The following is a 27,001-nucleotide window of genomic DNA, read 5'->3' on the forward strand; positions in this document are numbered from 1 at the left end:
TCGAAAAATCGAAAAATTTCGTTTTTCGATTTTCAATGTTTCGATTTTTCGACTTTTACTGAAAAACATCGAAAAATCGAAAAATGACACCCTTGATCGGTAGAATCTCACAGTTTTTTTTTTTTTGAAAATTTAGAATTCCCCACAAAATTGTATATCATTAAATATTATAGATACCATGATTAGAAAATTTTTTACAAATATACAAAATTTCGATATTATTCTTACAAAAACCCTGTCTTCTTCTAAACTTTTCAATTTGAACAACCAAACAATCACTGGTAATTTGGTTCAGAAAATATTAATTAGAATAGTTTTCCCTGTGAGAACAAAACAAGTGAAAAACCTAACTTCCCTCATTATTTTCTCCGATTTGTCACTCGATGCTTCCCATCAGCTACCCGGATGTCTACTCCAACATTCTCTATGCAATATCTGGATTTTCAATTCCAATTCATTTATTTGGAGGTTATTGTATATTATTTAAAACTCCTCTAGTAATGAAATCTGTTAAATGGACACTATTCAACCTTCACTTTTGGTCGGCTGCCTTGGATATATTACTGAGCTTACTTGCTCAACCATTCCTGTGCTCTCCGTTTCTAGCAGGATTTCCGTTAGGCATTCTGAAGTTTGCGCCTACAGATGTACTGGTATTGGTGTTGAAGACTGTATTCATGCGTAAGTTCTTGGCATGAGTGAAGGCATACGAAACCTTTAAAAATAGTTCCAAGCAGGGAGTACATAAAAATGACCGTTCAGATAAAGCTGAATTGTTTAAAAATAGCCGAAGACAACGGTTAAGCAGTCCAAGGTGTTTCCAGATGTTTCCAGATTTTTCCCAATATTTTAGAACTTTTTAAAAGTTTCCAAAAATTTATCTTTAGAATTCTGTATCTTTCCCGCCAAAATGTTTTCTGAGAAAATTTGAATTTTCCGTCAAAATTGTTTTGATTATTGCGCCGATGAGCCTCAACAAGGATGACGTCACTTACAGTAATTTTACAGCAGTACTACACTACCCCGACCATATCCCCCTACTAACTTCAAGTCAATATTTCATCAAAAACAAAAATTCGAATTTTCTAAAACTACAGTAATCCTACAGTACTCCTACAATACCCCTACAGTACTATTACAGTACCCCGACCATATCCCCGCACTAACCCCAAATCAATATCCCTTCGAAAGACAAAAACTTGAAATTTCTAAACCTACAGTACTCCAACAATACTTCTACAGTACCCCTACAGTATTACTACAAAACCCCGACCATATCGCCTCACTAACCCCAAATCAATATCCCTTCGAAAGATGAAAACTCAAACTTTGTAAAATTTCAGTAATACTACATTACTTCTACACTACTCCCCTACAGTACTACCACAGTACCCGACCATATCGCCTCACTAACCCCCTTCAAGTCAATATTCCATCAAAAACAAAAACTCAAATATTCTAGAACTACAGTACTTCTACAGTACTTCTACAGTACTTCTACAGTACTTCTACAGTACTCCTACAGTTCCCCAGCCCCTAACCCTCTTGAAAAGTGTCGCAAACTGAGTTTTCCCAGAGGTTTTTCCATTTTTGCACCATAGGACTGGATTTTAATAATTTCCCCATTTTCAGTGGTCCCGGTTTCCATAATCTCCATGTTCGAAAATCGCTACTTCATCTTATTTGTCGAAAATCGCCCCAGACGATGTTGGCGATATCTTCGTTATCCATTCCTTATTATCAACTACCTTTTTGGAATAACCTACTTTATTCCAATTTTCTTGAATGTACCTAGTGATCAGGAGAATGCCAGGCGCATTCTATTCAATATGTATCCAGATGCTTGCGAATACGTCTCTGACAAGAATCTGGTATTTGTGGTGGATATTGGTGACATTGCTTGGTCAAAGATACGAGAAAATGCTCTCACATTTTTGCTTCTTTCGGAGATTATAGTGTTGGCAGTGGTGCTTAGAGTGAAAATGAGTCGGGCATTGAAAACAGCGATTAGTGGTGACACACTACGAATGCAGAAGAAATTCTTACGAGCGTTGAATATACAGGTATCATTGTTTTTTACGAATTGTTTTTTTCTAAGGGCTTCCATGCAGGCGTCTCCGCCTGCCTCGCCTTCTGTCTAGAGCGGCGCGGAACCCGAAAAGTGTCGGCCGCGTCAAAAAAACCGCCTTTCGCACAATGTGGTGTAAACACCAAGCCTTTGGCTTCTCGCCATAGTGAAGAAAAGAGGCGAGAGGCTAGAGTAGGCCTTCCACGAAGGCGAGACGCTGGCAAGGGCACACCACGCCCGCCACACTCCCGCACGCCCGTGCGCCCGCACGATAACACTCTGTGTACTGCGGCCGACGCTGCGCGGGACCTTGCGGGCGGGCGAGAGTAGCGCCTTCGTGGAAGGCCTAGGTCAGAGTGAGGCGGGCCGGCAGGCGTCAGGCCCAGAAAACAACGTCTGCCTCCCATGGAAGCCCTAGTTTCTAGTCAGCTTACAAAGGAAAACTATGTTTTCTCAGTCTACGATCCTCCAGGGCTTTAGAACTAACTTTTAAAAACTTCAGATCGCAATTCCGATACTCTTGTTCTTTGCCCCCGCCGCAACTGGAATCCTAACAAGCCAGCAGACGTCCAATGAGCAATTGGAGCACAACTTGTTTGTCATCACAACGTCATTCCATGGAGTTCTATCCACAATTCTTATGATCTATTTGCAAAAGTGTTATAGAGATGTATTTATCGGGCTTTTTGGGTGTCGTAAGCCTGATCTTGCTATCAATACAGTAGTCTTACCATCAATTAGATTTAGTATTGCGTGACACTTTTTTTCGTGTCTTATTTCTTGTTTTATTATCACACATAAACCTTGCTTTTGTATATGATTTATGGCAGAATGATCTCAAAGTATATGGAATTTTCTGAAAGTTTTTTTTTAATTTCCCGCCAAGATGTTTTTTCAGAAAATTTGAATTTCCCGCCAAAATTTTTTCTCAGAATATTTAAATTTCCCGCCAAAATTCTTTTCTCAAAAAATTTTTAATTTCCCGCCAAAATATTTTTTCAAAAAATTCAGATTCCCTTGTAAAGCTTTTTCTAAGAAATCTTGAATTTCCCGCCGAAAAACTTTCTCCAAAAAATTTGAATTTTCCGCAGAAATGTTTTCTCCGAACGTTTAAATTTATCGCCAAAAAAAATTTCTTTAAAATTTTGAATTTCATGTCAAAATATTTTCGAAGGGTGTCACCACAAACGTGAGCGTTGAGTGTGACGTCACATACTACATAAACTACAAACTATTTTTATAGATAGACGTGTTGGATAGAAGAAACCTGAAAATAAGTGGCTCCGAGCTATGAAAATATGGGCGATCAGGAAAATTTTAAAATAAAGTAACGATCATGGCTTAAAACATAACCCGGAACTTATTGGCCCACTGAATAATATTATGGCTATTATGATTTGGACATAAACACGACTATTCAACCTTCAAATAACATTACTTCAAAAATCAGTCAAGTCACCTTTTTGTTTTGTGTGTAGCGACACAATGCTTATATAATTCAGGAATTTAATTTACACCAGTCTCCCCACAAATATCACTTTCCAATTTCATTTCCAGTCTGTCTGAAATGCTTCTAGACTTTATCAAGGATCCCTTTACCTATTCTATATCTTTCTATATAATTTCTGCATTCTCAATTCCAATTCACATATTTGGATCGTATTGTATACTAGTTAAAACTCCAGTTATCATGAAGTCAGTGAAATGAGCGCTCTTCAACCTTCATTTTTGGTCTGCCGCCCTAGATATATTCGGTAGTTTATTCGTTCAACCACTTCTATGTACTCCTGCATTGGCTGGATTTTCACTAGGACTATGTGGTTGGATGGGAATGCCCACGCCGATTTGGGCGATTGGTTATCTGGCGCTTTTTAGACGTGAGTTGGCACTTTACACAGAATAAATGCTCTTAATTTCCTTCACTATTACATGTGTACTCCAAACAGGTATCTACTGAAAACATTACCTCTAAATAGTCCCAACAGTCTACGACTTCAAAAAGGGATAGCTCAGTTGGTAGTGGTGGCCGCTAGCAATCTGGAGGTCCCGAGCAGACCTGTGCGGCATTTTGGATTTTTCGGCATTACGGCATAACGGCATTTTCGGCATGTGCCGTGAATTTTTAAATCGGCATTTCGGCATATGCCGCGCTCCAAAAACCGGGATTATGCCGGCATTCGGCATTCGGCATTTTAAATCATGGTTTTCCAGATTCAAAAAATGCATATAATTTTCATGTTTTTTTAACCAAAATTATATTTTTTACATTTGTAACGTCACACTACAGAAATAGGCAATGTTTGACTTTTGACAAAATATTGGGTTTTGGTTGGTGGAGGGATGTTGTTGGTGTATTGTAGAAATACTTTAATAATGTATAGAGCATGCTCACTGCAAAAGTGTACTGGAATTTCAAATGTTGAATTTTGAAGAAATTTGGTTGATTTCTAAATTTTAAAAATTCTGGAGCCCCTGAATATTCTTTAAAAACGCTCTGAAAATAGGATACATATTTAGAAGATTTTAGAAAGAAAATAGTAAAAGTTTTGAAGGCAAAAAACTTTCCAAAAGCTTCCAGAAATCTTTAAAAAAATCATTCTGCAAGACATGCTTATAAATAATTTTTGCTGCAACGGAAACACGAAAATTACGAAAATTTGGAACATAGAGAAATAGAAACCAAAGCCAAATTTAAAAAATATATACGGCATAGTGCCGGCATTATGTCGGCATTATGCCGTTATGCGGGTCATTTTTATTTTCGGCATATCGGCATTATGTCGGCATATGCCGCGAATTTTAAAATCGGCATAACGGCATATGCCGAGTGCCGAATGCCGCACAGGTCTGGTCCCGAGTTCAAGCCCGACCTCACACCCTAAGTTATTGGGAGCAATCCACGACTGGATTGGCCCCCGGCTAGGACGTGGCTTAAATTATAGGCCAGTGGGATCACCACCTCTAAATAGTCGCATTCTTAGTTAACAAGGAAAGGAAGTCAACGTAGTCTACAACTTCAATTCGAGACTAATTTTACTAGGTAATTGATGTTCTGACTGTGACAAAAGAAATTTCCATCTGTAAGTTGATACTTTTGAGTTCCGCCACGGAATTTTTTGTAATGACCACCTGGTCAGAGCATAAGCTTCCTATTTCGACATGTGTCTTGTTATGAAGTCTGAGAGACAACATTAACTTCCTTTTCTTGTAATCTGTTTGATCTCTGCTCGTAAAGGCTCAAATTGAGGCTTAACACTATTTTTGATATTGAAAATAGCAATGGCTGCGGAAGGCAGTTATTTGAAAGCGGCCGACACATTCGGGGGCCGGCCTGGGTGTTCTTTTACCGTTTCTGAATGAGAGAGGTTTTGTTCAAATACACTCAAAATAATAAAACTGCGTGGCGTGAACGCAGAAAACCCAACTTTTAGGCCCTGCCTCCAAAACGCCCAAACACGAGGAAAAGGCAAAAGTCGGGACCCCAACCAATATCAGGCCGCCGACATCGTACGGGTTCCGCGCGCCGCTGCGTTTAACTCGTATCGGGCGTGGCGAGCTGTTCCTTCGAAGACTGTCTTCTATTTAGTGTATTTTGTATATTTTTTTTTTTATTTCCGTCCGTTTTTCTTCGATTCGTGGTGACATCCGCTCAAAGTCCATCGTATTTTCTTCTATTATCATGATTTGGAGACTGAAAAAGTAGAATAAGAGTGAAAATAATAAGAGAAACGAAGAAAACTCGAAAAATAAGAAAAATGAAATTAATTAATATTAAATTAAATAAGTGTCGTTTTACGGTAAACAACGCGCGCTAGTGTAATTTCGGAGTGTCGTTGCTACAGAGAATACTTGAAAGTTTTCACCATTTTTAAATCAAACAACTATATACATTTAAAACGCAGAAAAATGCGAAACGAATTGGAAGACATCAGTACTAGATAAAATAAATAAATTTCTTGGAAAAAACCAGAATTACTAGGCAAAGCCACAACGGCCCGCTTACGGTCCAATTACAGCTCGGGGATCCTGGAAGGGCTAGTTAACTACCGTATATTCTCTATTAGAGCGGCATGCCGCACTAATTTCCGAGCTTTCCGCGGAATGCGCACTATTAGAGACTGCCGTTCTACTGGAGACTGCCGTACTAATTTTCGATAACGAATTTTCATTTTGAGGTTACTACTTTCGAGAGTACTAACCTCAAAATTCCCTTATAAAAGCTCATATTTTATTTGAAATTCATGAAAATTGTGTATTTTTGCCTCCCAAAGACACTAAAGTTCAATGGTTAAATGAAAATTTATGAAACCATTGAAGAATGAACAAGAAAATCATCGAAGTAATCGAATATTTGAGGTGGCTTTCGCAACGGAAAAAAGGGGTGCCGCACTTAAAAGAAACTGCCGCTCTAAGTTTCGAAGAGCCAGTTAGGGTGCCGCTCTAATAGATACGCCGTACTATTAGATACGCCGTTCAAATAGAGAATATACGGTATATGCAAAAAACCAGATAGAATGCAAATTTTTACGAGGATTTCCCGTAAATTTTTTGATGTATCGTTTCTTGTTGTTCAGAATTTTTCTCATTTTTCTCACCATCTGCCATATGTGTTAAATACACCTACTTGCAAAACAGAAATGGTACTTCTATGTGTTCTACAAGAATTTTACCACGTTTCTGAGAGTATAGACGGGACAGAAACGATAACAGAAATGATTTAAGAATGTATCGCCAGTAAAATATTTTATGCTATTTTAAAATGCTCACCTGAAAAAGACCAGCCAATAGAAAGAGAGTGAACGTTGCGTATATTTGGTATCTACTCAATTGAGACATTTCATCTTTTTTAATTGATATTTATATAGAAGTACAGTAATACAACCTATTTTGATAACATTGAAAGCCACAATAACCAACCATCCTAATTAGACTCTGTTAGATCGCTTGCAATTACGGGCCGCCCACGGATTAACTACGGATGATAGACAAAATGGTTATTTAGAGGAAAACATTTTTCATGAAAATTGAGTTTTTGAAGTACCGCTTGGCTAATTGCAGCCATTTGGCTAATTTTTTGCCTGATTTAAGGTTCAGTTTTAAAAAGTGCAGTTTTGCCGACCGGGACGGTTAATTTACGGACCATCTACGGACCGGCTACGGCCAAACTACGAGTGATCACCAAAATGGAGGATAAGACGAAAAAATGACCGCGACTGTTCATTTACGGTCCGTCCACGGACCGGCGACGGACCGTCTACGGACCGGTAACGGCCCAACTACGGCTCAGGAGCGATCTCGGTCGGTAAATAGGGGTTTCGCTCAAAATAAAGCTTTTAACGACGTAAAAATGCTTAAATTAGCCAAATGGTATCATAGGTATTAAAAAAATTTCGTTTTGATAAAATCCATTTTTTCCTCTTACAGTCCATTTTTCACGTTGCCCGTAGTTTGTCCGTAATTGGTCCGTCCCCCTTTTCATATCCGTATTTCATCCGTAATTGGCCCGTTCCGGTCCAAGATCCGTAAACGGGCCGTACCCGTTTTGCCTGTGTTAAAGAGTGCGTTTAATTTTGTCTTTTGAAATTGAAATTCTGAAAAATAAAAAAGTGCAAAATTTTCGGCAAATCTGCAATTTGCCGGTTTGCCCCTTTTGAAGGCGGATTTTGTAAACCAAGCCCACTTGGCGGGACATTCAAATTTTCCGAGAAAATTATTTGGCGGGTATTCAGATTTTCTGAAAAAAAACTTTATCGGGAAATTCAAATTTTCTGAAAAAAACATTTTGGCGGGAATTCTAATTTTTTTTAATCTGGCGAGAAATTCTAACTTTCTAAAAAAAAATTTTTGACGGGTATTCAAATGTTCTGAAAAAAAATTTGGCGGGAAATTCAAACTTTTTGAAAAAATGTTTGGCGGAAATTCAAATTTTCTCAAAAAACGTTTGGCGGAACTTCAAATTTTCTTTTAAAAAAACTTTGGCGGAAACTCAAATTTTCTTTTAAAAAAACTTTGGCGGAAACTCAAATTTTCTTTTAAAAAAACTTTGGCGGAAACTCAAATTTTCTTTTTAAAAAACTTTGGCGGAAATTCAAATTTTCTTTTTAAAAAACTTTGGCGGAAATTCAAATTTTCTTTTTAAAAAACTTTGGCGGAAATTCAAATTTTCTTTTTAAAAAACTTTGGCGGAAATTCAAATTTTCTCAAAAAACGTTTGGCGGGTATTCAAATTTTCTGAAAAAAAATTTTTGGCGGGAAATTCAATGTTTTTGAAAAAACGCTTTGGTTGATATTTTGAATTTCTTTTGATTTCTCTAAAACTAGCTTGAAATTTTTTAAAAATTTACTTTTTTTCAATGTGTATGAAAAGACGAATTTTATGGTTAATTACCAGATCGATTTTTTAGTAAATCGAAAATAGAAAATTTTTCGTTCTTCGAGTTTTTAAAAATCGAATTTTTAAAAATAATTTTTTTTTGAAAAAATCGAAGAAGGACACCCTTACTATTGGAATATTGAATTCAAAATTTTAGAACAATGGTGTGCGGCAAATTTGCCTAATTTGCCGAATTTACAGATCTCGGCAAATTTTGAGATTTGCCGCACACCCCAGTTCTAGAATGCTCGTTCTGATTCAATAAAAGCTGACACTAAATTACATTCCCCTTTGTACACAAAATGCAATTTAATATTTAGCATGTCAATGTTAGTCTAGAAGTACGAAAACTCACTTTCGCCTTATTATCAAAAAGTTCTGTTGACTATTTTTCACATTTGGTTATTCAAAGAGCCTACCCCTCATAGATTTCACTTCCTTCATTTATTATTCATGATGCTGCTAACAAGCATCAGTGATCCCCAGGTCTACTCTATTATTTGCTATGTAATAGCAGGATTCTCACTCCCTATTCACTTATTTGGAGGTTTTTGTATATTATTTAAAACTCCAGAAATTATGCATTCAACTAAATGGGCCCTATTCAATTTACACGTTTGGTCTTCCATCTTGGACCTATCCCTAAGCCTATTCGCCCAGCCATTCTTCTGTACTCCGACATTTTCTGGGCTTTCTCTAGGAGTGCTGAAATGGGTTGGAATACCTACGGAGGTGCTGGTTTTGGTGATCTCGACAATTTTTATGCGTGAGTTCTTGGTTCTAACAACGTACTTTTGATTGAATATTGGAAAGTGTGTACAGCTGGCGGGAATTTATCAAACGGCAAAGTAGACTCAGAAACTTTGAAAAAAAAGAATGATTTTTTTGGTGGTTAAACATTTCAAAAAAAAAATACACCGATTTTAGCTGAATTTTCGCATATTCGCCACTTTTCTGTGTCACATCTGTGTATCTCATTTAATAACGTTGATTGAGGTACATTTAAAGCAAATTTCGATGATTTTTAGTTACCTATCGGTTTTAAATGTATCTTAACCGACCAAATTAGATGAGATAAACTACCAAAATGAGCAATGATAATTCTAAAAAAGTCAACTTCAATTCGTTTATTTGAGCCTATTTTGGGCCGACTTTGAAAATTTCCGGCTCACGCCCCATATTTCAAAAACCTGGCTGATATACGTCGGCTGAATTATATTTTTTCGATAAGCAAACTTAGCAACAGAAAATAACGTCTTTTCGTATAATATTTCTTCAAAAAGTTGTGTTAGCCAAATCACCCGAAAAAGCCAACTAGAAATCTTCATTAATATCCGACAAAATCGGCTCCCGTCTTATGGCAAATTCGGCAAAAAGTAGGGCTCCCATGAGGCCGCGCGCAACGGTGCCTCCACCGGTCCAAGAGGTCCCTGCGCCGGCCTCACTGCGTCACACACGCCGCATGTATAGTGCGGCGCGTGGCCCCGTACTTGCCGGCTTCTAATAACTACGTTTCCGTGCTACGTTGCGCACACACCAAGCTACTCATTTCACGCCAAACTGCGGAACCCCGAACGTGTCGGCCGCTTCCGAACTACCATCTTTCGCACTTCGCTGCACACACACACACAGCGGCGTCGGCATGGGGCCCGAATTTCGCGGCTCACACAGCTGGGAGCCCTAGTTAAAAGTACTTAGCCAAACAGCAAATTCAGCTGAGCTATATAGCCGCCCACCCCATGGCTTGCACGTCACAAAAAATATTTGTGTGACGTCATTGAAACACACATCTCTTTCAGATGTTAATGATGACGTTCATTAATAAAGTCACAATACCAAAAACAAAAATATTCTTTTCAGTGGTACCTATCTCAATAATCTTAATGTTCGAAAACCGCTACTTCATCCTTTTTGTCAGGAACGATTCCTGGCGATATCTTCGTTACCCATTTCTAATAATCAACTACATTATTGGAATAACTGTTTGCATTCCGGCCTACTTGAACATCCCGAAGGATCAGAATAGTGTTCGGCGTATCTTATTCGATATGTACCCACAGGCATGTGAACAGGTTACCGACAAGTCAAAGATACTTGTGATGAGTCTGGTTGATAATACATCAGCGGTGCAAAATTCTCTTACATTAATAGTATTGATCGAGATTATAGTATTTGCTGTTTTGTTAAGAGTGAAAATTAACAAAGCCATCAAGAATATTCATTCATCAGTTTCTCGAGATACCTTGAAGAAGCAAAAAAGGTTTATGAACGCTTTAAAGATACAGGTATGGCTGGGTATTCTCCGTTTATATAAAAAGTTTTAAAAATTTCAAATAACATCTAGATCGCTATACCCATTGCTATCATCTTCTTCCCAGCAGCCGGTGGAGCTATTCTAGCATCCCAGAGCTCCAGTCAACAAGGCGTGGATAATCTGTTAAACCTTATTACATCAGTTCACGGAGTACTATCCACTATACTAATGGTTTATTTGCAAAAACCGTATCGAGAAGTGTTTCGATCAATGTTTTGTGGTTGGAGGAAGCAAGTAGAGATGAAAAGTCCAAGGATATTTTCGGCGTCAAGGCATTAATTGTAAGGGAAGAACTTTCAACGCGCAACCAAACACATTTTCATTATATGGGCAGGCAACTCGGCTTTTAGAGTCTAATTTTTGTTGAACCGTTTAGACTGTCCTATCCCAGATTGACCTCTGGAAATTGGGACGCCACGTGGTTTTCACGTGATGACGTCACGATAGTTTTTCCAATATAAACATCCGTGACGTCAGATAAAAAAAAATTTCAGTCCATGTATTGAAACGGCTTCCAAATTGTTGATTGTTGGTTGTACATTATTTTTTGTTTTGTCAAGTTCAAACTCATTCAAATGGTTTTTATTTACAATATTTTCGTTTTTAATAATTAAATACGGAGTAGCGCCAGTAGAGATTTTGTCTAAATGCACTTATAATATTTCAAAACAAAACAATCATAATTTTTGATTTTTCGTAATTTCCGATCAAAGTTTGAGCACATTGCCAAAATTTTGAAAAATACTAGCTTTTGAGGAAATTTAAAGAAATTTCGCATGTTTTGACCCCTACAATGTATTAATACAAATAATTTTAAAAAAATTAAAACATAAAAAATGCCGAAAAAAAAATTGTTTTTTGGTCGACTTCCAAAATTATGAGTGGCAAAACTGAGTAATTGCCACTTTTTGACAGTAAATAAAAAAAATTTTATAAACTTTTTGAAAAGTTTTATCATGATATTCGGTCTTTTTGGGACCAAAGGCGTAATTTTTAACAATTTCTCCACTGGTGCTACTCCACCTTTAAAATAAATTAAAAATAAATATTTTTATTCGAATGAATTTCAAAAGATAAATTAGTTAAATTAGTAGTTTTGCATATGCAAACTGTTGTATCTGAAAGAAAAAAACAGAAAATTATATTGAGAACATACCAAACAATTTCCATAAATTCAACTTTTAGAATATCCCTTTTACATACTGTTAGCAATCAGGTTCTGAAGTTACGTCAGTTTCGGCCCGTAGGGAGGAAGTTGAAAACAAAAAATGGGCGTGGGGTATTCTGTGTCATAACAATTGCTAGTAATGGAGTTTTTATTTAATAGTCACACAACTACCCCACTAAAAACACATACCTCACTATTGCTAACTTTAACAAATGTTTTTCACATTCATAAGCTATCCGAATGTGTACTCCAACATTTTATATATTACTTCCGCATTTTCACTTCCAATTCACATATTCGGAGGATGCTGTATACTGTGTAAAACTCCCACTGCTATGAAATCAGTGAAATGGGCGCTGTTCAATCTCCACTTCTGGTCCGCTTCCTTGGATTTATCCATAAGCTTGCTTGCTCAGCCATTCATGTGCACACCGGCGTTTGCCGGGTTTTCACTTGGTATTTGGGGTTTGATAGGAGTGCCCACAGTTGTCTGGAGTTTGGGTATTATTGCGGTGTTTAAAAGTGAGTTTTTTATGCGGGTTGTGGCTTTTCAAGTTAAAAGAAAGGGCGATCTAGGCCTATATGAAGAATTCTCGGAACAGGGTGTGAGTCACGGACGTAGAGGTAAGAGTCCCTGCCAAAATACTGCATGATGCCGCGCAGCTCTTTTCTAGGGCTCTCAGCTGAGTGAGGCGCCAATGCCGCGCGCTGCTGTGTGTGTGTGTGCAATGAAGTTCAAAAATAAGTTATTTGGAGCTGTCGACACGTTCCGCGCCGCACTATACATTCGGATACATGCTGGTGAGTGACGCCGTGAGGCAGGGGCCATTTGATTTTAAAGGTGGAGTAGCGCCAGTGGGGTAATTGTTGAAAACCACTCCTTTGGTCCCGAAATGACCAAATATCCTGATAAAACTTTTCAAAAAATGTTTGAAAATTTTTTATTTACTGTCAAAAAGTGGCAATTTTGGAAGTCGACCAAAAAAAATGTTTTCGACATTTTTGTGTATTTATTTTGTATAAATTAATTGTATAAAAACATTGTAGGGCTCGAAACATTCGTATTTTTCAAAATTTTGGCAATTTTCCAATACTTTGACCGGAAATTATAAAAAACATAAAATTTTTTGGAGTGTTTTATTATGATATTTTGTTGTTTTAGATAAGTGCATTTAGACAAAATCCCCACTGGCGCTAGTCCACCTTTAAGTTTAAAGTCCAAATTAAAAAGGAATTTATTTCAGTGGTCCCGATCTCCATAATTTCCATGTTCGAGAATCGCTACACTGTCCTATTTGTCACAAATAACGGCGCTTGGAGATATCTACGTTACCCTTTCCTTATTTTAAACTACACGCTCGTACTTGCCTATTGCATTCCAGTATATCTAGATGTTCCGGAAGATCAGGAAAATGCCAAGCGTGTCATGTTCGAGATGTATCCTCAAGCCTGTGAACTTGTCGTCTCCAAGTCTGTTATATTTGTGATGACGCTTGGTGATGATTATTGGTCGAACTTACGGGAAAATGCTCTGACAGTGTTGGTGTTAGTGGAGATTGTTGTCTTCGTTGTAGTGATAAGGGTGAAAATGAATAGAGCTACAAAGGATATTCAAACATCAATATCACGTGATACATTTCACAAGCATAGGATGTTCATAAGAGCCTTGAATCTTAAGGTACTTACTTGCCACGTCAAAAAAAGTTAGCGAAAAAATCAATATTCAAATTCAGATCGCTATTCCGATTGCGATCATCTTCATCCCGGCGGTCTTTGGTGCGTATCTAGCTTCACAAGATTCCGTTCAACAAGGTGTTGATAACTTACTGAACACTGTAACATCACTCCATGGATTATCAGCTACGATTCTGATGATATATCTGCAAAAACCATATCGTGAAGTGTTCCTGGCAGTGGTTCTTCGTCGAAAAAAGCCAGTTGAACTTAAAACTGTTCGAATCTTTTCTGCAACTCGAATTACTAAGAGTTTTGTGTGATTATCAAGTAACACTTATTTGATCTTATTTTAAAAAAAGTGAACACTGAAATAAAGTTAATATCATTCGCATGAACCAACCTGGAACCGGGAACAAAAAAAATTGAAGATGCTCATAAAATGCATAATTGAAATAATAGAAAACTATAGAATACAAAATCGATCGAACGTATGTATTATATTTCTCTCTTTTTTTTTAACTTGGAGACATTTCCTTTTAAAAAATCAGACAAGACATCGTTTTTGACTTTTATTTTACGTTTATTCGAATAATTCACTATGTAGTTCCTTCTTCTAACAAAGTCGCAATTTCAAATAGTCTATTTTGTTACAAAAAAGATATGAATTTTGATACAAAACTTCTTGACACCCCAAATATGCTAATCTTTTTGAATGTGTTACTAAACCTTAAAAGTTACCTTTTTTCAATGTTTTTTTTTGATTACCGTATATACTCCGGAGTTCCGCACTAATCTCCGGGTTTTCCGCGACTTGTGCACTATTAGAGACTGCCGCGGTACTCCCACTGGGCTATAATTTAAGCCTAGCCGGGGACTGTGGCCGAAAATCCAGTCATGGATTGCTCCACTTCCCAATAGACCCTGGTTGAACCTAGGAGGTAAGGCCGGACTTGAACTCGTGACCTCTAGATTACTAGCGGACACCACCACCGACTGAGCTATCGTGTCTCCGTGTATTAAAGCTACACGGGTCTTCTTAGAAAAGTTCATCACCTATTGAAACCACAAATAGCTATATTAAAGTGGAGTAGCGACTACGAATTGGATAAAACAATTCCACGAGTGCTAATGTGAACAAATATCATAGTTAAACTTGTAATTCGCACAAATTAGTTGTATTCAAGGAAATGTCAATCAATGAAGTCTGAACTTTGTTTTGTTTGTGTGCATTTGCGTGTTAGGACAATGCTTGCTCGAGTAATTTCATTTTCCTTCCAGTCGTTCTCCAAAACAGCGCACAATTACTTTTACTTTTCTCATTTAATCTCGGCTCGCCTAACATGCTTCTAACAATTCTCAAGGATCCATTTGTCTATTCCATGTGCTTCTATATAATTTCTGCATTCTCACTTCCAATTCATATATTCGGAGGGTACTGTATTCTGTATAAAACTCCAGTTATCATGAAATCAGTGAAATGGGCGCTGTTCAACCTTCATTTCTGGTCTGCCGCCCTGGATATTTCGATTAGCTTGTTCGTTCAGCCATATCAATGTACTCCAGCGTTGGCTGGGTTTTCAATGGGGCTCTGGGGTTGGATGGGAGTTCCACCACCAATTTGGACCCTTATTCATTTTGTTATTTTTAGATGTGAGTTTATTTTTTTGAAAATAGTGAACGAGAATAACCCCGTGCTCATATACTATGGTAACATTAAATTCGTAGCGAAAACTACTGTAGCAGCGCCAGTGTCGATTTACGGGCTCGATTTTCTTGATTTTTTTTTTTCAAATTTTCTTTAGTTTTACTGTAGTTTTTGCTACGAGAAATTTCGCGCGTGCCAGAATTCGTTGCGTGTTTTACAGAAACTAGGACCAAAACTTCAAAAGTTCACCGGGTTATATTTGGTGTTCGGTAGAGCGTATTTGCAGTTGAGTACAACTTGCCATGGTACAAACTAAATAACCTCGCTCATGATACTCATTCTGAAATCTTATATTGATATCTCAAAAACTTTCTATCAGAGAAAATGTTAAGTTGAGACATCCCCAAACTGGCTATACACGTGGCGTCATAGTGTCCCATGTCGGTTTGATTTACTTACAAGGGAAGACTTTCAGCTCGTCCTCGGACTTCCGAATGAAACCTATTATAATTGAAAGAGGACCTTAATAGAAGGTCACTCCAAAATTTTTAGTCTCGGAGGAGCACTTTGAAGTGGGTAAACATCGATCTGAAAAGCCCTATGCTCGAAAAACGCATGATCTTTGGATACCTATATCTCCGTGAAAAAAATTTTTATGGCCAAGTGATCAATTACAAAGCTGTTTATCATAACTTAAAGTACAACTTTGTAGTTAATTGTTTTTTATCAAAAAATTTGTTGGTCGTGATATGAACAGGAAAAGAAGATAATAATTCGAGCATGAATGTGACGAACTTTACACAACTTTATCTCGACCAACAAATTTTTTGATAAAAAACGATCAACTACAAAGTTGTACTTTAAGTTATGATAAACAACTTTGTAGTTGATCACTTTGCCATAAAAATTTTTTTCACGGAGATATAGGTATCCAAAGATCATGCGTTTTTTGAACATAGGGCTACTACTATACCTCAATTTTGGATGTTAAACTCGTTTTTTAACATTCTAACTATAGAAACATCCAGTTTTGCATGGTTCTATAACATCTGGTCACTTTATAGAAAGTTTTCGGAAAAAAATGCGCACAAAAATCATTGAAAATTGAAAAAAATATATATTTCTAAAAGCGAACGACTTGACTTGTACATGCACGGGAATGAATGTATTAACCCTAAAAGTTGGAAAATGTGCATTTTCAGAATGCTTCCAGACTTCCATGAGCGCAAGAAAAATTCGAAAAAAAAAATTAACCATGTCGGAAAACGAACCTACATCTATCATCTGATGGGCGAAGTGTTTACCACTGCGCCACCCATCTTCGATTTAAATTGAAATTATGTCGTTACTTATTATTTATGTTCTTCAAACTTCCCACTAATGCAAAATTAGTGCTTTTGAGTGAGGGTGTAGAGGCATATTTTCAGATCGCCGTTTACCCACTTCAAAGTGCTCCTCCGAGACTAAAAATTTTGGAGTGACCTTCTATTAAGGTCCTCTCTCGAATAAAATAGGTCTCATTCGGAAGTCCGAGGACGAGCTGAAAGGCTTCCCTTGTTAGATTTATAGAAAAAGCGGGAAATGAAACGCAGAGTTCTCAACTGACCTCACATGTTTCTGGGCAAAAAATTTCCGAATTTTTTGTAGATCAAACCGTACCCGTTTGTTCGGTGTAGCGCGTTTGCACTCATCTAGCTGCTGTACCACCGAATTTCTTAAAAGTCGGGCATCATATGTATTCTACCACTTTTCGCGAAAAAACTATTCCCCCTCAAATCAAAATTATTTCAGTAGTCCCGGTCTCCATAATCTCCATGTTTGAAAACCGCTACTTCGTCTTATTCGTCGAAAAGGGCGGCCCCTGGCGATATCTCCGTTATCCTTTTCTAATATTAAATTACACACTTTCTTTGGCTTTTTGCATTCCAGTTCACCTAGAAGTTCCGCCAGATCAGGAGAAAGCCAGGCGCATGTTATTCGAAATGTACCCGCAGGCTTGTGATAGCATAACTGATAAATCGTTAATATCTGTTGCAAATTTTGGTAACAGCGGTTGGACGAACATACGGGAAAATTCTCTGACATGCTTTGTGCTACTCGAGATTATATTTTTTGTTGTATTGATAAGGGTGAAAATGAATAGAGCCCTAAAAAATATCAGATCATCATTATCTCTTAACACACTTGAAACTCAAAAGAAATTCATTCGAGCCTTGAAACTACAGGTATTCATAATGTTTGGAAAGCCTTCAATAATCTGATATATTTTCAGATTGCTATTCCAATTCTCATTATATTCCTCCCAGCCACAATTGCCGCTGTTCTAGCCATGCAAAGTTCCAGCCAACAGGAAGTTCATAACCTAATAACCTTACTCATATCTCTTCATGGAGTATCCGCTACAATCCTTATGATATATCTACAGAAACCATATCGCGAAGAATTCCTGAAAACCATTTGTTGTAGGAAGCCGGCTGAAGGGGAAATTTTCAAAGTTTTTTCCGCGGTACTGGCCATAAAAGTATGGAAAAAAGGTGTGGTGGGAAATCAAGCACTGTAATGGGGAGTCATCAGGACGAATATGAAAGCAAGGAGCGTTTAAAAGTGGTATAGTCAAATTTTTTAATGGCTTTGTTAAACTCAAAACTGTCTGAAACACCGAATTTCATAATGAAACTTCTTGAAAAAACTAGTTAAGATTTGAAGTTTGGCCATCTTGTTAATGTCTCAGTGGCTGGAAACTATCTTTTTTGTTAATTATCTTGCGTTTTCAATTAGATTTAGGTGCCATAACCTTTTTTGAGAAGTTTTTAAGAAAAATCATTGTAAATTTCGGCTCTAATAAAGCAATAAAAAATCGACTACAACACCAAAAAAAAACTAGGCAAGTTATGAATTTTGAGAAGTATTCTTGGCATTCCTTTTTTTTTAAATCGGCATGTTGAAAACACCGGACAAACTTAGGAATAAATAAACAAAAGAATTGCAAATATTTAGTACAAAAATTTTTTAATTTCGGAGATTTTTGACATTAAAAAAAAACTTCCAACCAGATATCAATCTAATAGTTACGACTTTGCAACTGAAACATCCAATTTGAATTCAATGTGAATTTAGTCGATGAGTTTTTGTTTGAGAGAAAATTTGAACCTGTTTTGAGGATAAGTTTAAAGAAATGCTCATTAAAGCCATATGCAAGGTTACTTCGTTCAAGCCTCAAACAGATCAAAAACTTTCTTTTGAGTCCAACGGATATTAATTAATTAATTCACATGCCTTATTCTTGTTATGAACACTTCCTTGTAAGTATACGAAAAATAACATATATTTTCTCTCATTATTCTCAAACTTTTAATTTTTCAATTTGACGTTCTTTCAGCTCAGCTCACACTGCAATGATTCTAGACTTCATAGAATCTCCACAAGTCTACTCTAACATTTTGTATATTACTTCCGCATTCTCACTACCAATTCACATATTTGGAGGGTACTGTATACTGTATAGGACCACAGTTTTCATGAAATCAGTTAAATGGTCATTGTTCAATCTCTACCTTTGGTCATTTGCATTGGATATATCTTTGAGTCTATTCATTCAACCGTACTTTTGCTCTCCAGCTTTTGCTGGGTTTCCCCTTGGAATAGTGCAATGGGTAAAAGGGATCCCCATGGATGTTTTGGTTGTATGTGCTACGGCGATTTTTAAAGGTGATCAGTTGTATGTCCTGTTGTTAAAATTCTTATTAAGTAGTATTAGCAAATTGTCAGAACCCAAAAACTCGGCGTTTTTAATTGGAAAAATCATTGTTTCTATCTTTATTCAAATTGCATAATTTTGATGATGACTGTCTGCAAAAATAGTGTAAAATATACTAAGCCTGAACCTAAGCCGTAGCTTAAATCTAAGCTTTAGCCTAAAGATGTAAGACTCAATATTAGATGCGTTTTACTACATCTACTGTTGAAAAGCTTTTCGCCAACAATGAACCGGCTTTACAAGCTCTCCAAGATCTCAAAAATTTCTAAACTTTCAGTTGTGCCCGTCTCCATAATCTCCATGTTTGAAAATCGCTACTTTGTTTTATTCGGTAACAAGGGACTTTGGCAATATCTACGTTATCCGTTTCTAATGCTCAACTACGCACTTGCACTGGTCTACTGCATTTCAATTTACATAGAAGTTCCGGTAGATCAAAATAAAGCCAGACAATTTCTGTTTAAATCTCATCCTCAAGCCTGCAAGGTGATCACTGATAAGTCTAAAATATTCGTGATGAACTTTGAAGAGGATATTTGGCCGGCGATACGGCAGAATGCGCTGACCAGTTTTGTCTTGGCAGAGATTATATTGCTCGGTGTGTTGATAAAGATGGAAATGAATAGAGCGATTAAGAACATCCAGTCGTCATTATCACTAGATACCCTCCAAAAGCAGAAAAAGTGCATTAGAGCCTTGAATCTACAGGTACATACGTTAAACTTTTTGTTTCGTGTAAAAACTGAAACTTGTACAGATCGCCATTCCAATTGCAATTATCTTCTTACCAGCCGTAATTTCCGCAATTCTAAAAATGAAAAGTTCCAGCCAACAAGGTGTTGATAACCTTCTAAACCTTACTACCTCACTTCACGGAGTATCTGCAACAATTCTAATGATATATCTACAGAAACCATATCGATCGGCATTTCTGGAAATTTTTTGTCGTGGAAAACGAGTGACATCGAAAAATGTCCACATGATGATTCCGTCCAGGTTGAGCCAATTCTGAAAATGTTTTGAATTTATTTTTGGCGGACAACTTTTAATAAATATATAGAACACGGGGCATTTGAGGAATTAATCGATTGCTTAAAAGTACACCTCAAAAATTATTTAACTGCTAGTCGGCCCGTCTATAATTTGGCGGTTCCAGACATTATCGAACTTTTCAAGGGAACATTAATGTTGGCATCGGATTCAATATTATTTTTATACCAGCCGTTCGCATGCGCTAGGCGCGTGCTGCGACTGGCGGAAACTGCCGATATCAATGTCAAACATTTTGTAGCTCATAAAAAAGCATTCAGAGAACTTGAAAAATGATAACATTTCACTGTAACTGAATAAAACCATCATATTATTTCCAAACGTTCAAAAATATAATTTAAAAAAAAAACAAAAAAAACGTTGAAACCTGTCTGCCGAAAGGTTTCCGAAGTTGCCGGTTTCTAAAAATCTCGGTTGCCGCACAGCCCTGGTGTACCTCTTTGAAAATTTTAAAGTACTAAGAGTAGCCATTTGTATAGTCACATATTTTCAGTGAATTTTGCGGATGTTTAAGAAAAGAAAGTTCTTAAAGCTTTCAAGGTATTCTAGAAAGTTGCATCTACAACTTTTCAGTTGATGACTTTTCTGTAAGATTTTTTTCAGCGGAGCTGCATAGCTTCAAAGACAAGATGTTTTGCAACATTGATATGGTAAAATGTCTCGAAAAGTCATGAGAAATAGTGTTTCGGTCATTGAAAACAATGGAAAATAGAATATTTGTGATACTCTTCAATGTTTCATACGTGCTTGATAAAGTTCCAAAAAAAAAATTTTTTTAATTTTTTTACTTAAAATTTTTGCCATAGATTTGGCCAAAAAATTTCTGATTTTTTTTCAGAAAATAAAATTTTTCAAAAAGCTCCCAGAATGTTTGACTAACCCTAAACATCTGTGAAGTCATCAAAAACGTGCAAAAATCCTCTTTTAAAGAAATGTTACAGACCCTCAAAGTAGTGAAAAAATGTACAGAAAAAATTTTCAGAGCGATTTTTTTCAGGTTCAAAGTGCTCGTCTGCCAATAAATTTTTTGTAGGGCCTTATTTAAACGATTCTCTTTCGAATGGCATAGGTCTCATTCGGACGCCTAAAAGTGAGTTGAAATACTTTCCTTGTGAGAATTCGAATTTTCGGCCAAAATTTGTTTTTTTTCCAGAAAAATGAAACAGTTAAAAAATAGACCAAGGTTATTTGGTATTCTGAATCCGATTCCAATATGATTTTTTGGCACAAAAAGCCCGAAACTGTCAGAAAAGTTGGTTATTGAACCTCTGATACACTATTTGTGAATTCATGTTCTCGACATTCCCGTTAGACAAATTTAATTTGGAGTTGGCTTTTTTTTTGTTTTTGTCTACGTGTTATTGGGTGCTAATAAGTTCCGGGTCAAAAAATTGACACTACTTTCTGTTCCAATCGATTATGCTTAATCTTTTAATGCCAAAAGTCATTTTTCAGTGGTTCTTCGTTGTTATTCTAGATCATTCTGTATTGATAGATAAAATGTTTCAGTATTGACGAAAATTCGGTGTTTTTGTTGCTTCCTAATAAGGTCTACAAAATTTACAACAACATGTTTTTTCTCATTATGCTCTTATCTCAGTTTCATTCTTGTTTCAGCTCACACTGTAATGCTTCTAGACTTCATCGAATCTCCACAAGTCTACTCTAACATTTTGTATATTACTTCCGCATTCTCACTACCAATTCACATATTTGGAGGATATTGTATATTGTATAAGACTCCAGTTATCATGAAATCAGTTAAATGGTCGCTGTTCAACCTCCATTTCTGGTCATTTGCTTTGGATCTTACATTGAGCCTATTTGTTCAGCCGTATTTCTGCTCTCCAGCTTTTGCCGGGTTTCCACTTGGAATTGTGCAATGGGAAAAACGTATTCCCACGGATATTTTGGTTATATATGTTCTGGCTATTTTTAAAAGTGAGTTTTTGAGTTTAAACCCTAGTAGCTTTCAGTAGTCTCGTGAAGGTCAACACTGTTATTATAAAGCCGGATTTGAACTAACATATACCGTATTTCCAATATCAGTCTTGCATCCCTACGGACCAATCTAAAATTGATTATGCATACAAGAATAATATAGGAAATACGGTAATTTTTAAACTGTGAAAATGTCTTCGCTAATGGATCAAACTTCGACCCTGGGATCTTTTAATGGAAAATTAACTCAAGTAGAGTGTTTAATGGGGTTATTCAAGTAGTGTCGTGAAATTAAAAAGTGTATTTCAATACACATTTTGCCTTATTCAAGTAACTTCAAAAACATGTATTTCAATACAGTTTGTGACGTAATTTCGCGACATTTTTCGACATTTCACGACACTTTTTCACACGGTAAAAAATGAGAGACGCAGAACCATGTGTCCCCACAGGGTGGTAAGGCTCATTTGTTATGTTGTAAGTGCGGTGGGTGGGCGGAGATTCCTGCGGGGACACATGTCTCTGCGTCTCTCATTTTTTACCGTGTGAAAAAGTATCGTGAAATGTCGAAAAATGTCGCGAAATTACGTCACAAACTGTATTGAAATACATGTTTTTGAAGTTTCTTGAATAAGGCAAAATGTGTATTGAAATACACTTTTTAATTTCACGACACTACTTGAATAACCCCATAAGTTGTATGAAAAAAGAAAAAATATTTCCAGTTGTACCGATGACCATAATCTCCATGTTTGAAAACCGCTACTTTGTATTATTTGTCAAAAAGGGTCCCTGGCGATATCTGCGTTATCCGTTCCTACTCTTCAACTACACACTTGCACTTGCCCTCTGCATTCCGGTCTACTTGGAAGCTCCCATCGATCAGGAGAATGCCAGACGTGTTTTATTTGAAACACATTCACAGGCCTGTAAAGTGGTCGTCGATAAGACTCGAATATTTGTGATGAATTACGAAGAGAATATTTGGCCATCACTACGTCGAAATGCGCTGAATTGTTTTGTCTTGGCGGAGATTATATTTCTCGGTGTGTTACTGAGAGTGGAAATGAATAGAGCTATTAAGAATATCCAGTCGTCAATATCACTAGATACCCTCCAAAAGCAGAAAATATTCATTAGAGCCTTGAATCTACAGGTACGTTGAACTTTTTCTAATGGATTATAGAAACTGCAACCTGTACAGATAGCTATTCCAATTGCAATCATCTTCATCCCAGCCGCAATTGCCGCAGTTCTAAAAATGAAAAGTTCCAGCCAACAAGGCATTGATAACATTCTGAACATTATCACATCGCTTCATGGAGCATCTGCAACAATTCTAATGATATACCTACAGAAACCTTTCAGAAAGGTTTTTCTCAGCATTGTTTGTCGTGGAAAACAAGTGGAATCTAAAAATGTCACAGAGATGATTCCATCCAGATTGAGTTCATAACATTTTTTTTTCCTGCGTGTTAATCATTGCTTAGTATATCACTATAATATATATCTATGTACATGTTATGTCTACAGAAACCATATCAAATGGAGCTTTTTAGAATAGTTTACCGTTGGAAGTATATTGAATCTGAAAGGTTAAGGTAATAAATAATGTGTATCATTTTTATTTGTGACACGTTTTTTACCCTTAATTAGGTGGTTTAAAAATAATAAATCCTTGATATCGGTGGTTCACATATCGTTCACCTCGACTATGTTCCCACGAAATTTGAATTAATTTTGAAAAAGTTAATGAAATTTGCCGAAACGCGTCTCGCGCCGCGCCTCCCAAATAGTACGGCGCGGAGATCGAAAAATGTCGGCCGCGGCGAAAAAACCGTTTTTCGCACTATGTGGTATGAATGCCAAGCCTTTTACTTGTTGCCGTAGTGTAGAAACAAGGCGAGAGACCAGCTTGAGGCGGGCAGGTTGGAGGCAGGCGCCAGGCCCTTGGTTGGAGAGGCAATCGTTTTAGTTCACACTGACGGTTCAAAGGTTAAAATTCAAAGGTTCAAAGGTTCACAGGTTATTATAATAATCAGTAGTTAAAACAATCCCATCGATGTATTCTGTGCGATTAGCGTCACGCGCAAGGGCAAACATATCTGCACGTGCTGCGGTGAAAATCCTCTTGGCAAATTCAAATATTTTTTCCCGCTTTTTATCAACATTTTTTAGGCATGGGTCGAGCTGAATACACGTGTTGCGTAACATTAATTAGTGTAATGGTTTTTTTTAAGTTTAAAAAAAGTGACTTTGAGTTAGGGCACTTGCGTTGGTCAAACATTTTCGTGATTACCGTTCAATGAAAAATCATGGTTGATCACACCCGCATACACCAGTGAAGATAAAACAGTGCGAAGCATAAGTCACAACAAATGCTGTCGGTAGTAATATATTGATAATTGTTATATGTGCAAAAGCGGACGCTTTCCAATTATCGGATAACATCTTATTAACTACAAAAGTTTGAGCAATCAAAAACGAATGCATCATTGTCTATTCCCCCGCTCAAAGCTCTTCCCGAAGCTGTTGGCTCAGTGTGTATATGAATTAAAAGTTTTTCCCAATTTTCGTTCCTGGACAACTTTCACACAAACAAATTATTCTTACAATTCTTCCACAACACGAATCTATAATTTTTACTTTTATTTCGTCAGTCTCTCATATTAACCAGAAATGCTCCTGGAATTCATTGAATCTCCTCAAGGCTATTCTAACATTTTATATGTTGTCTTGGCTTTCTCAGTCCCAATTCACATTTTTGGAAGTTATTGTATATTATTTGAAACTCCAGTTGTTATGAATTCAGTCAAGTGGGCCCTACTCAACCTTCACTTTTGGTCGGCAGCTTTGGATTTATCATTAAAGTAAGCCTAATTTTTCAACCGTATTTCTGTACTCCAGTTTATGCTGGGTTTGCAGTCGGTTTAATGCGATGGGTTGAGGTTGTTTCAACGGATGTTCTCGTCATTGGTGCCACCCTTATTTATAAAAGTGAGGTGTACATTTGAGGGCTTAGGCTTAGGCTTAGGGGAGAAAAAAGGAGAAAAAAAAGAGAAATTCTCAGAAATTCCTAACAATTCATTTTTGAATTTAGGAAAAATGAGACATTTCGAAGTCGGGCCAGGAAATCCCATGGAGAGTTGAACAAGTTCAAGTTACAAGTATTTTAAATTTTTTGTACAAATCCCAAATCACAAATTTCCAGTTTTACCGGTCTCTATAATCGCCATGTTTGAAAATCGCTTCTTCGTGTTATTTGGTGAGAAAAGTGTCTGGCGATATCTTCGCTACCCATTTTTAGCATTCAATTACATACTTGCTATCGCTTATTGCACACTACTCTACTTAGAAGTACCTGTGGATCAGGAGAAAGCCAAGCGTATCATGTTCGAGGCGACTCCTGAGGCCTGTGAAATTATCGCCGATAAATCGATAGTATTCGCGATGAATTCTGGATACAACTACTCTCTAAGGGAGAATGCTCTCACATGTTTTGTCTTGGTGGAAACTATAGTTCTCGTTGTATTGTTAAGGGTGAAAATGAACAGAGCTATCAACAATATTCAATCATCAGTAGTATCACTAGAGACCCTCCAAAAGTAGAAGAAGTTCATGAGAGCCTTGAATCTACAGGTACTTCACAATAATATTCTTAGTTTACTAAAATAACTTCAATCTTTTCAGATTGCCGTTCCAATTCTTGGGATATTCATCCCAGCAACCGTTGGCGCGGCAATTGCAATTCAGGGTGTTAGCCTACAATTTGTGGATAACCTAATGAACATTATTACATCACTTCATGGTGTATTTGCAACAATTTTAATGATATATCTACAGAAACCGTATCGAGATTCATTTTTGGAAGTTATTTGTTGTAGGAGTCAGTGAAGAGTAGAAGTATCCTAGTAAAGTCACAATCTGTAATACGCCGTAAAACTTTGCAGAATTAGAAATAAAGAATTAAAGAAATAAAGAAGAAAGAATTAGAAATAGAAAGTGTTATATTGTGTTGTTTTCTAAATTTGTTTCGCCACGATCAGTCTAAATGATCTCAAATCTGCCAAGTCGCACAGCGAGAAATATAATCAGAAATTACCTAATTTTACCAAAAATCTGGTGATCCATCGACCTTAAATCTACCTAAATCGAGTTGAAAACGCAAGATAATTGATTTGTACACCAAAAATTAAAAAGTCTTTTCAAAAAAAAAATTTGAGCAGAAACAGATAAACAGAATTTTTCGAAAATACACTTGATAATTTTAAAAGTACCACACCTACAAAGCATTTAGCATACCAAAGATCGTTGGTGTTCCGTTTTCTCAGGTGCGATAACAAAAAACACCTAATTATGCCTAACATTGTTAGTTATGAGACCTTTTTCATTTCCCTGTAACCTTTTTTCATATGCTTTTGCTCACACTTCCCTTGAACTCCAATGCTGCTTCCGGTTCTTCGATCACCTCGAGTTTTCTCAACAATTCTCTATGTAATCTCAGGATTTTCACTTCCGATTCATATATTTGGAGGTTATTGTATATTATTCAAAACTCCGGTGATCATGAGATCCGTCAAATGGAATCTGTTCAACTTGCACTTTTGATAAGCAGCTCTGGATTCAACGATAAGCTTTTTTGCTCAACCATTCATATGTACTCCGGCACTTGCTGGCTATGCAATGGGATTTTTGCCATGGTTGGGAGTTAATATGTACGTTCTTGTGTACATTGGAATTACACTTTTTATATGTGAGTTATAGAATTTTGCTATTGTATCGTGAATTTGGGGAGTCGGGGAAATTTCAGCGGAACTATTTTTCCAATAACTTCATTATTTTAAATGTAGTGATCAGACCAGGGGCGGCAATTGCAGTTTGGCAAATTCGGCAAATCGAAAATTTGCCGATTTGCCGATTTGCCGGAAATTTTCATTTTCGGCAATTTTTTGGTTTTTATGAAAATTCGAAAAAAAAACTTTTTTTTTTGGACGAAAATTTTTTTTGC

At 36.8% G+C, this 27,001-nt stretch overlaps 6 protein-coding genes and 2 pseudogenes across 8 annotated transcripts; all 8 read left to right on the plus strand.

Moving 5' to 3' along the window:
- Positions 1–383: 383 nt before the first annotated feature.
- Positions 384–2,825, plus strand: srh-296 (Serpentine Receptor, class H; the record flags this gene model as incomplete). The annotated part of the gene is made up of 3 exons (NM_075096.1): positions 384–681; positions 1,633–2,063; positions 2,571–2,825. 3 exons carry the CDS (start codon positions 384–386, stop codon positions 2,823–2,825), a joined length of 984 nt encoding a protein of 327 aa, NP_507497.1.
- An 810-nt stretch (positions 2,826–3,635) lies between these two features.
- Positions 3,636–3,946, plus strand: Y94A7B.12 (annotated as a pseudogene). Its single transcript has one exon. A coding segment is annotated over exon 1 (311 nt).
- Positions 3,947–8,897: 4,951 nt separating this feature from the next.
- srh-298 (Serpentine Receptor, class H) lies at positions 8,898–11,034 on the plus strand (the record flags this gene model as incomplete). The annotated part of the gene is made up of 3 exons (NM_075097.1): positions 8,898–9,207; positions 10,302–10,726; positions 10,786–11,034. The coding sequence occupies 3 exons, from the start codon at positions 8,898–8,900 to the stop codon at positions 11,032–11,034; spliced, it is 984 nt and encodes a 327-aa protein (NP_507498.1).
- Positions 11,035–12,135: 1,101 nt separating this feature from the next.
- Positions 12,136–13,920, plus strand: srh-300 (Serpentine Receptor, class H; the record flags this gene model as incomplete). The annotated part of the gene is made up of 3 exons (NM_075098.1): positions 12,136–12,445; positions 13,168–13,601; positions 13,657–13,920. The coding sequence occupies 3 exons, from the start codon at positions 12,136–12,138 to the stop codon at positions 13,918–13,920; spliced, it is 1,008 nt and encodes a 335-aa protein (NP_507499.1).
- Positions 13,921–14,940: 1,020 nt separating this feature from the next.
- Positions 14,941–18,881, plus strand: srh-301 (Serpentine Receptor, class H; the record flags this gene model as incomplete). The annotated part of the gene is given in 5 exon segments (NM_075099.3): positions 14,941–15,250; positions 17,037–17,470; positions 17,518–17,840; positions 18,625–18,635; positions 18,653–18,881. 3 exon segments carry the CDS (start codon positions 14,941–14,943, stop codon positions 17,803–17,805), a joined length of 1,032 nt encoding a protein of 343 aa, NP_507500.2. The 3' UTR covers positions 17,806–17,840; positions 18,625–18,635; positions 18,653–18,881.
- Positions 18,641–20,014, plus strand: srh-304 (Serpentine Receptor, class H; the record flags this gene model as incomplete). The annotated part of the gene is made up of 3 exons (NM_075100.1): positions 18,641–18,953; positions 19,280–19,710; positions 19,760–20,014. The coding sequence occupies 3 exons, from the start codon at positions 18,641–18,643 to the stop codon at positions 20,012–20,014; spliced, it is 999 nt and encodes a 332-aa protein (NP_507501.1).
- Positions 20,015–21,680: 1,666 nt separating this feature from the next.
- On the plus strand, positions 21,681–23,612 carry srh-303 (Serpentine Receptor, class H; the record flags this gene model as incomplete). Its single annotated transcript, NM_075101.2, has 3 exons — positions 21,681–21,993; positions 22,719–23,149; positions 23,198–23,612. The coding sequence occupies 3 exons, from the start codon at positions 21,681–21,683 to the stop codon at positions 23,447–23,449; spliced, it is 996 nt and encodes a 331-aa protein (NP_507502.1). The 3' UTR covers positions 23,450–23,612.
- Positions 23,613–24,672: 1,060 nt separating this feature from the next.
- On the plus strand, positions 24,673–25,882 carry Y59A8A.6 (annotated as a pseudogene). The gene is made up of 3 exons: positions 24,673–24,990; positions 25,205–25,632; positions 25,684–25,882. Coding segments are annotated over exons 1-3 (945 nt in total).
- Positions 25,883–27,001: the final 1,119 nt, after the last annotated feature.

The sequence above is a fragment of the Caenorhabditis elegans genome, chromosome V (genome assembly GCF_000002985.6).
Source record: "Caenorhabditis elegans chromosome V".
Taxonomy (NCBI): Eukaryota; Metazoa; Nematoda; class Chromadorea; order Rhabditida; family Rhabditidae; genus Caenorhabditis; species Caenorhabditis elegans.